Source organism: Enhydra lutris, unplaced genomic scaffold (genome assembly GCF_002288905.1).
Source record: "Enhydra lutris kenyoni isolate GAN:26980312 unplaced genomic scaffold, ASM228890v2 scaffoldscaffold5, whole genome shotgun sequence".
Lineage (NCBI taxonomy): Eukaryota > Metazoa > Chordata > Mammalia > Carnivora > Mustelidae > Enhydra > Enhydra lutris.
The window spans coordinates 3,140,175-3,150,734 of record NW_019154089.1 but is presented as its reverse complement, the minus strand read 5'-3'; the positions used below and the strand labels follow the sequence as shown (position 1 = coordinate 3,150,734).

Sequence of the window (10,560 nt, the reverse complement as noted above, 5' to 3'; positions counted from 1 at the left end):
CCTTGAAATCATCCACAGTGATCTAGATCAAATAGGACCCCTAAGGCAGGGGCAAAACTATCTCTGGGTTTGGAGGTAGGGTGACCTTTTATTTATTCTCCAAACCAGGACACTTCTGAGAGTAAAATGGGCTGCTAGGAAGAATTAAGCATGGATAATAAGTATAGATGGGGACTGTCCCATCCCAGGAAAACCCAGAAGTAGGATCCTCTCTGAGACCATTTTTGGTGGCAGGAACTGCCTTACCACTTTTGTTTGTTGTTTTGTTTTAGTTGTTCATGTATATATATGTGGGTGTGTATTTTTTTTTCTCCAGTGTGGTACTCAGGACTTCTCCAAAGAGCTAGTTTTCCCAATTGAAAAGACACAAAATCTCCCAAGCCTGGAATCCACAACCTCAAAGACCAGTGGTCCAAGGACCAGATGGTTCTCATCTGCTTCCTGAAGGAAAGCCCAAGGAAGAGCACCCAGTGGAGGGGCTGGGGACCCCCGTCTGTTCCCAGTTCTCACACACAGAAGACACAGCGCAGATTCAAGAATGCCCAGCTCTTCTGCAGACCATGCCAGGAGTCAAAGTCAGTCTGTGGGCATAGTCAAAGCAACACCCCCATCACCAGTCATTTTCTGGACATTCCTGGCCTGTCCACCCAGACCTCCAGAGGTCAGCAGCTTTAGGAATCTCGGGGTTCCCACAGGGCAAATCCGGAAGAGAGGTTTCTGTGATTTGATTTTTAGCACAGAAGGATCAGTAGTAAAGAAATCCAGTAGATTGTCACACATCCCCCAACTTCGTGAAACACCATGTTCCACACACACACATGCACACACACACACACACACACACACACACACACACACACACACACACACATTGTCCCCAGGTTCTTGGGTGTTCATGTAGAAACACACAAAAAAGCCCCCAGGTGCTGCCTGGAGCTTTAGGAACCCATTGCTCAGGGGGGAGTCCCGAACACTTCAGGGGAGCAGGAGGCGATCACCAGTCTCCACGCCGGACGCCACTCGGCCACTTTGGAGGAGGGCATGTCTTGCTCCGCTGCGGACTCCGGCGGTGAGTGGCACCGACAGTCATGGCGCGGCTGTTCTGAACCACAGGCAGCACCCTTCCCCTGCCTCCACCTCCTGGCCGTGGGCCTGTGGGTCACAAGGGCTTGTGAATCACAGCAACACCTATGATGAAAGGGAAAGAAAGTGAGCACCTCAGCTTCTTCAAAGGTATTCAGAGAACCAAGGGGTTCATGGGTCTGAGCCATCCTAAAGCCCCAGTCAAGGGGAAGGGGCATGTCTGTATCCAAGCCCCACAGGGCCTGAGGACTCAGGCGGCCCACAGTGGGCTCTTTCCCACTCTTACAGCCAAGGCCTGGCAAGACACCTGAACCCGCACACACAGGCCTTCAGCACCACAGCTAGTGGGCTCCCCTAGCATCATCACATGAACATGGTTGCTATCTCAAGGAGTTCTTTTCCAAGACCAGAACTCAACCTCATGACACTCCGCACTGTCACAGGGGGCCCAGAGGCAGTTCCTTGGCTCTACCTCTCCATCACTGTAAGACAAGTGACAAGGATTCATGCCTACTTTTACAAGATACTGAAATGAACTAGAAAGAACAGTGAACTGACTTCAAGCAAGTAAGAAACACTGCATGCCGGTCCTAGCTTGGCCACCAGTCCAGCAGCAGGGAGGCCTTAGGCAAGACCACTGACCTCTTGAGGCTCAGCTCCCATGCTGTGTGATGTCACCTGATGGAAAGACCCTTCCCGTGCTAAACACTGTGCTCAGAACAACAGTCCAGACAATGTCTGTCTCCAAAATGACTTTAGCCAAAGTGAACTATACTCCATGGCTAACTTATGAATTCACAGATGATCCTAGAATGCCTCCGTGGCAAATACCATAGGTGGATTCAGCCAACCTCCCCTCTACTTGCTGTTCACGACGGCAGAGACAGCATATGACTGACTCAGCTTCCCAGACTGCCTGACAGCTGGCAGGGCCACGTGCCCCAGGCCTGGCCAAGACCATTGCAAACACACGTTTGCCCAGGCTGCAGCTTTGGCTCTGTCCGGTGCCCCACCCGAAAGGTGGCTTACACACAGCCCATGGTGGTGGTGGCTACTGGTAAAGCCAGCAAAACAGAAAAGGGAGAACAAGCCTGGTTTTTCAACGACAGCCCGAGCCCTAGGCCAGCCCTGGACTTCTGGTCTTCCTTCTGCCTGAGATAGGTACACTCCCTCCTTGCTTAAGCAAGTACATGTCTGCTCTTCTGGTACCTTCAATCAAACAAAATCCTAATTTACAGGTAAGGTCTGTTGGTCCGGTGTAACTGACAGTTACTTTAACGAGGTCCCATGACTATAAAATCTTCTGGCTACAGAGGAGATTGAGAGAACACTCCTGAGAGAAATGCCAGGATACCCCAGGAGTGAGATTCTAAGACACCCACTGCATGTGAATTCGGGATAAAGGTGCAGATAGAAAAGCTCAGAGGTGGGCAGCACTGCAGTCCGCAGACCCAGATGTGTTGCCTGACCTTGACAACATCTCCCTGCACCTCAGAATTCTTTCGTAAGGTAGCACTAAAAAAAAAAAAAAAAAAAAAGAAAGAAAGAAAAGATAAGAAAAGCCAGGTCCTGTATTGTTTTTTTTTTATATTAACCTCCTCTTCAGAGGTACCTTAGTAGCTCAGTCAGTTAAGCGTGTGCCTTCAGCTCAGGTCATGATCCCCACATCAGGCTCCTTGCTCGGCAGGAGCCTGCTTCTCCCTCTCCCTCTGCCTGCCACTCTCCCTGCCTGTGCTCTCTCTCTCTCTCTCTCTCTCAAAAAAATATATAAAACCTAGAAAATTTAAAAATTTTAAAAATAAACCTCCTCTTTTGATTATAGAAGTAAAATATTTTTGATGCACCTGGGTGGCTCAGTCAGTTAAGCGTCCAACTCCTCATTTCGGCTAAGGTCATGATCTCAGGATCCTGGGATCAAGGCACAGGTTGGGCTCCGCCCTCAGTGGGGATCCTGCTTGAAATTCTCTCTCTCTCCCTCTGTTTGTGCCCCTCCCCCCAACTCACACACACTGTCTCTCTCAAAATAAATAAAATCTTTCAAAAAAAAAGAAAATATTCTCATTTCAGGAAATTTGGAAAACACAGAAACAAACAAGGAAAGAAAGTTTTTTAAAACCCTACATACAAAGAGCATCACCATTGTCTTCTTGGACTATTTCCTGGCTTTTAAAAATAACCGTGATCATCTACATGCCAGGGAGACACTGTGCTAAGCGTTCCACTCTTACTGCACAACAACTGTGAGGAACCTGCTATGATTTCATTCTCATTTTACAAATGAGAAAACAAGAAGTTCAGTCAGACCGATCACTCTGCCCAGAGCCCCAGTCCAAGGCACAGAACTGGAATCCATGAGATCCGACTCCGATGTCCCCTTCTTTAAGCAGTTGCTACTCAAACGTCTGGGATGCAGGACTGCGTGACTGAGCTTGCAGGGCACATCCCTTGGGCGTCCTCCCTTTTAAACCCTCAGACTGTCATGAACATGTTCTCGTGACATTAGAAACACTTGCAGTGGGGCGCCTGGGTGGCTCAGTGGGTTAAAGCCTCTGCCTTCAGCTCAGGTCATGATCCCAGGGTCCTGGGATCGAGCCCCACATCGGGCTCTCTGCTCTGCAGGGAGCCTGCTTCCTCCCCTCTCTCTCTCTCTGCCTGCCTCTCTGCCTACCTGTGATTTCTCTCTCTCTCAAATAGATAAAATCTTTAAAAAAATTAAAAAAAAAAAACACTTGCAGTGTACAAATATTTCACAGTTTAACTACTTCTCTGATGTCACACATTAAGTAGTTCTCAGTTCTTTGCTATCATAAATAATACTCCAAATCCATCTATCTCTGCATTGCAGGCAATTTCTTGAGATTCTTAAAAAAAAAAAAGAAGGATACACTCAGTCAATGGAGTTGAAGACAAATTGCGCGTTTGCTTGTCTGTTTCGCAGTTACTTCTAGAGCAGACAGACAATGAAGAGGTAGACATGAAATATTCAGCACATATGTGAAATTCTAACCACATACACCTAAATCTTCCCCTCTCCTTAAGATCCACTAGGAGCCAAGGGAGGACCCCTCACTGGCCTCACTGTCTCGTACTCAAAGCTGTCTATACTCGTGCTCTTCCCACAACCGTATTGAAAAGAAAATGAAAGTTCTCATTTTAATAATTAATCGTGAGAAAAGAATCACTCAAAGACCAACATGCCTCTAAAAACTTTTCTATTTGGTTGAGAAAAATCCTAAACAAGGAAAAAGAAGTAAAATCAGTTTACTGCAACTGACGGCCTGTGTTGACAATCTAGGATATGAGCCCCTTCAAGCCTGCACAGCCCCCTTCAAGCCTGAAATCCAAACAAGACTGATTGACCTTCTACCGCAAAAAGGGAATCAGAACACCATGGGAGTTGTGATGCACACTGAAGGAGATCACGGGTGTCAAATACTTCATGCCTGGGATGTTGTTATGTGCTCTGTAAATCACTGTTAGCTCTAAATATTCCTGTTTCTGGAAGACAAGGTACAGGTTGCTGAGCTACATCATGGGTATGGGAGACTGCTTGTCTCCCTACAGACCCCTGTCGTCAGCAGCTCCGACCTCCCAGACCTCACCGAGCCCATCACACACGCTTGCCAAGAATAAGCCTCCACAGCAGTGTGGTGCTTACTGCTGCCTCCACCTCTTGCCTGGAGTGCTTTCTCCCCCTCCGCTGGGGTAGTACAGAGGGTATGGGCTCAGTAGTCAGACCTGAGTCTGAATTCTGACTTTGCCATTTTTAGCCATGTGGTCTTGGGCAGGTGACTTAGACTCCCCAAACCTCAATTTCATCATATGTAAAATGGAAGGCTACAGTCCCATTCACCCAGGGTGTTCTTGAAAGGATGACAGTGAATGGGTACGGTGTGCCTAACACACCACCTTCTGGCACAGGGAGGGAGCCCCTGGCAAAGGGCAGCTCCCACCTTCAGAGGTGATCCAATCTTGTTTCCTCCGGGAAGTTTTCACCTGTCATGTCTTAAAATACAGACCGCGTAGCACATTCTATTGAGAAGTCATGGGTACACTGCCTTGCATGTGCTACTTCATGTAGACAGATCTTATCTTTCCAATTAAATTTCTACAAGGCAAGAACTGTATCTTATTCTGTGTAGGAGCCAGAAATGGCAATGAAATTCTAAACCCATCATCTTAGGACGAATCAGAGCAGTTGGAAGTGGCCCCTGCAAACACGGGTGTTAAAAAGAATTCTGGGCCTACATTCCGGTTCGCTGGGGAGACCCAGGCTCAGCAGGGGTATCTGTTGTGGGCACAGAATGACAGAGCGGTGGCATGGGACAATTATCTACTATCGAATGCAGGAGGCACGAAGTCCCAAGTTAAGCAAACTCAGCTCCATGGGTGCAGGGGTCGGGCGGGGGTGAAGGTGGAACTGGGGGCAGCACACTGACCTGCGTAGCTCCGCCCCGTACTCATGTTGGTGGGCAGCAGCGTCCATTTGTCAGTGATGGGATTGTAGTATTCCACCGAAGCCAGGTTGCAGGATCCGTCATCCCCTCCAACCACATACAGGAGCCCGTTCACTGCGCAGACTCCTGGGAAACAGAGGCCATAGGAGACATCATAGCAGGAGCCACGAGGGGATCAGAATGGATGGGAAATAAGCATGGAGATCCCAGGAGGCACTCCTCCTCCCCTTCAAGGTGACCCCATGAACCGGCTCATAGGTCTGATTTTGCTCAATGGGAGACCATGTCAACAATAACTACTGGGCCCTGAGGAGCCCCCATTTCTAAGAAGGTCTCTTCTCTGACCAGGGAGCTCTCACTGCTACATGCTCCCAGGGACATTCCTGGCCCCTGACCCTATAAATACGTAACTCTTTATGGGTACAGGCCCCTCTCTACTGGAGCATGTGGACTTCCCACACGCAGACTGAGCTATGCTCAGGCAATCTCACACACACTACTCCTGCTCTGCTTGTAGGTTTGCTCTGGTAAACACTGGGATAGCTATCCTTTTGTGCCTAGTGGTTGTATCTGGGATGCCTCCACATGACTTAGATCTAAACCCACACACAGCCCCCAGGGACAAGGCATTCCTCCCACCCTGATCTCACAGAGAGCTGGTATGAGGGCAAAGTCTCATGCTGCAGGGGCCAAGAGTAGGAAAACATTATTTTGCTCATCAAGAGTTTACAAGGCTTTGATCTAATACGCTGTGTCTTCTTTCAAAATCACATGAGGGGATTGATGATATTCAAGAAGCAGTAATTGTCAGTACTGATGAAGATTATCTCAGATCCTGATGAGAGGATAAAATGTACTGCTTCCTGGATAGTACTGGAAGCAAAGATGCTCCCTCTGGCTTAAGAATTTCACTCCTGGACTTAAATTCTAAAGAAATAATTTGAGATGTATGCACTGATCAGCCATAAGGCCATTTATAACAACAAAAGCATTATTGGTAGAAAAATGGAAATAATCTAAAAGCCCAATAGTAGATGAGTTATTTAAATTGTGATACAGCCATTTAAAATATCATGAAAGTCTATCTCGCATTATAAAAAGACAGTTGTGAAAGATTGTGAAGTGGATTAGAAAAGCAGGTTGTAGAACATCACTGAGTAGGATTCCACTTTTGCTATAAAAAACAGAAATATCTCTATGTGAACATATACATATATATTCATTTACATCAAAACTTAATTCTTGGATTTTTGATACACTAGCTGTCTTGGGCATTCTGTAATCCCTCGCTCACGGGGCTTAAGGCCAAATGCCAAGTTTTATCATAGCAGGCTCAGGCAGTGGGCAAATTAATAAACTCCCTTCTGTTTACACTTTCAACATATGACCTACAAATGAGTTTAGCAAACAGGTAATTTGAGTATAAAGGAAAAAAATCTGCCTGAAAGTCACCTGTTTGCCTTTCCAGTCTGGGAAGCTAAACTAAGCCAACACTTTCCTAGAGTAAAGAGGCATAAAATAAGATATACCAACATAGGACATGATCCACAAGATAAAGCTGTTAAAGCAAAGAGTTTAATAGGGAGGTCAGGCTCCCAGAACAAAAATCTAAACACTCTAAGATAGATCATTCCCACAGGAAGGCAAACAGGGAGGAGACAGAGAGGCAGGAGGTACAGAGCAAGGAATATGGGAAGTGCTCCCACTGGACAATGAATCAGGGCCCTGGCAACCCGTAGGAAGAAGGAGATGGGTTTCAGGTGGGAAGTGAGAGGTTCTCAGAGCCAGGTACAGGCAAAAAACATAGAACCAAGTGTCACTGACTGGTCATGCCCACACAGCCCCGTGCCTAGCTACCCAACAGAGCCAGTGGGCCAGGGGCTTTGATGGAGTCTGTGTCCTAGAGTGTACAATGAAAGTCATCAGCCCCTTGCATCTAAGCAGGCAGACCCTGTGGCTAGCGGTTGTATTCCCCAGTTCTCCCCTCTGCTAGCCCAGTACCGATCTGACGAATGGATACTCCTGTTTGAGGTACAAGCTTGGGCCAGGTTCTGTCCCTCCGCCTGTGTCTAACAGCTACTGTTTACACCCACACCCCCAAGGGCAGAAGGAGAGAGCAGTCTCATTACCTGCATTACGCCGGCACATATTCATATCTGCCACCTGCTTCCAGGTGTTTGTTCCAGGATCATAAACTTCAACGCTCTTCCTCACCAGGGGCCCGTCATGTCCGCCTGTGGCATACAGCTGGCCACTGAGCACCCCGACCCCTGAAAAGCAGAGCACAGCGTCCCAGCCTCCGGCTGGCAACCACAACCGGAAACCAGGAGGCCTGGCGTCTGGTCCTGGGCAGCTATCATCAGCAGGGTGGCCTGGGGGAGTGCTGCTTTGTTCCCCCAGACCTCAGTGCCCTCATCTGTAAAACACACAGAATGACGCCCTGCCTGCCTAAGCCTGTCAACCTGAGAATCCCCAACAGATAAAGCAAAAATCACTCCGTGGCTAATTTTAAGAAATGTAAATATACATACATACGTAACATATGTGTGTGTATGTATGTGGTATAAAATGGGGAGGGGAGAGTTCATATGCAAAGAAAAATAGAAAAAAGGCAAAAAAGACTGAAAGACACCCTCCAAAACTTCAGGAGTAGTTATTTCCAGAGGGTCAAAGTTGGCCTCCCTTTGGGCTATCTGTGTGGCCACATTTTCCTACAACGCTGTTTCACTCGGATTCCGCAGCCTTCTATTAGACTGGTTGCGGAGAGAGACTGCAACGCGGAAACGAGCTGCTCAGCAGCTGCGGTGATGTCATTACCACGCAGACTGCCCTGCCAGGAAGCAGGACCCGTTCTTTCTGCCACGTGCTCTCCTCTGAGCTTGCAGAGAGGAGAGCAGCATTCCACACGCCCCATGCTGAGAAGCCAGAGCTGACTCCCAGAGTGGCATCACGGACAGGCTTTAGAAAAACCATTTAAGGAGCACCTGGGTGGCTCAGTTGTTGGGCACCTACCTTAGGCTTGGGTCATGATCCTGGGGTCCTGGGATTGAGCCCTGCATTGGGATCCCTGCTCTGCGGGAAGCCTGCTTCTCCCTCTCCCACTCCCCCTGCCTGTGTTCCTGCTCTCACTATCTCTCTCTGTCAAATAAATAAATAAAATCTTAAAAAAAAAAAAAAAAAGACAAAAAAAGAACAACCTTCTAAAATCCTTCCATGCAAGTCATGGGAATAAAAACCAGCAGGCAGGAGGGTGGCACAGGATCCCCAAAAGAGCAACTGACCTGGAGGCCAGGACTCGTGGGGTCTGGACCGGAGTCTCTAACTTGCCCTTTCTGGGCCTCAGTTCTCCCACCTGCAAAGCGAGGAAGCTGGACTTCCTCGGGAAGCTTCCACTGGGGAGCTCCATGGGCCCTCAGACCACCCCACCCCACAACAGGCTGCATCTCGATCGGGTGGGGAGATGTTGAAAAGAGCGATTCCGGGGCCTCCCTCCTGGAGACCCTGGCTGGGAATCAGAACAAGGACACCGGATGACTGGGATGTGCAGCCAAGCGTGAGACCCGAGCCCTCGATTTCTAGGATGTAAGCTTCCCAGGGACAAGGACCCTATCTGTCTTACCACATCTGTTTCCCTGTGCCTGGGGGTACTGAGTTTATTGTTTGAATGACCCAATACGTAAAATCCCACCTAGCAATGACGCGGCTGTGCTAGCAGTTCCTCACAGTTGCCCAAAACTAACAGCAGATGGTGGTGTTGTATCAACAACGGCTAGCTAACAGACCCACCCCCCCCACCACCACACCCGGGTCTCTAACAGACCCGGGTTTAAGACCGTTCAGTGTGCTCCAAAGCAGCCTCATCTGCCCCTCTTCTGTGCTCAGCGGGACCTAGCTCAGCATGGCTCCCAAAGATGAACTCTTTACCCCCCAACCATCTGCTAGCACGGCTCATGCTCTACTGAAGAAGCAAGCAGCGTTCCAGGCCCTGGGGGCCCCTCCTGCCCTTCTGTAGCCTCTTGCACAAATGTTCACACAGAGGTCTCCCAGACCCCGAGCTACAGCAGCTCCAGGCCCTTCAAAGGCCCAGAGGCAGCCAGAGGCCTCAGTCTCTGAGTCTTCGGCCACCAAAGAACACCCACCATCACAAGTATGTGGGTTCTCCACTCCAGAGGTGCAGCTTTCCCAAATCTTTAGGGACACAAAGCACAAAATGAAAGCTGATTCGGGAGCCTGATGCCAGGGTTCTGACAGTAAGGGGAATAGAGTCCACCTCGGAGAAAGAGCATCCCCTAAAACTGAGTTCACCCAGGGACACAGGCAGGAGAGATGCCACTGTCGAGGGCCGCTAGCCCAGGTAAAAGTTCAGGGCAGCTCAAGAAAGTTCCACACAGCAATAAACCCTGGGCAGCCTGGAGAGACAGAGAGGTCCGCCTCCAGAAGCAGATCTAAGGCAGATGAGGGAGGTCGGGGGCTCCACATGGGGCTGCCCCTCCACGCTTTCTCCTTGAGATGTTCCTAGAAGCAGCCCCCTATCTTAGGGCTGCCCTACTCCTCCTGAGCTGTCCCTACATCCTTGAGCTTTGAACTTGATCTCACACTTAAAGTCACAGAAGATTCCTAGGAGGTACCAAGACAACTCTACCAAGCCTCTATACACCACAATTACCAAAAGAGCTCTATGAAGGGAGGGGAGACATGAGATATGTGAATTGTACTGGCCCCTAAGGAATGTCTACTCCAACCCACTCATTTCACATCTGAGGAAATGGAGGCCAGAAAGGGGGAAGGGACATGCCCAAGGTCACAAGGCAAGTTTGAGCAGACTCAGCACTGAAGCACAGGTGTCCTGACTTTCAGGCATTTGCTTCACGTTCTGCTCAGGAAGGGCCAACTGGTCAGAATCAGCAGAAACAAGCCCACTAAAAAATAGCATTCCAAACACAAATGCTTCTTAAATGGAACCATACACCTTTTTTTTTTCTCTAACCAGTAAGCACACAAAGATTTTTGAATATTAAAA

The 10,560-nt window shown here is 48.8% G+C and overlaps 1 protein-coding gene across 4 annotated transcripts in view; it reads right to left on the bottom strand.

Moving 5' to 3' along the window:
• Window positions 1–853: 853 nt before the first annotated feature.
• The window catches only part of LOC111140879 (kelch like family member 3), a 177,599-nt gene continuing 167,892 nt past the window's right edge, over window positions 854–10,560 (bottom strand). For 3 of the 4 annotated variants that reach the window (XM_022493117.1, XM_022493118.1, XM_022493120.1), the window contains 3 exons: window positions 7,670–7,810; window positions 5,523–5,666; window positions 854–1,188 (listed from right to left, as the gene is read on the bottom strand). In XM_022493117.1, coding sequence (XP_022348825.1) covers window positions 1,160–1,188; window positions 5,523–5,666; window positions 7,670–7,810 — 314 coding nt within the window. In that variant the 3' untranslated portion in view covers window positions 854–1,159. The remainder of the gene's footprint in view (window positions 1,189–5,522; window positions 5,667–7,669; window positions 7,811–10,560) is intronic. The other variant, XM_022493119.1, reaches the window with a different exon arrangement.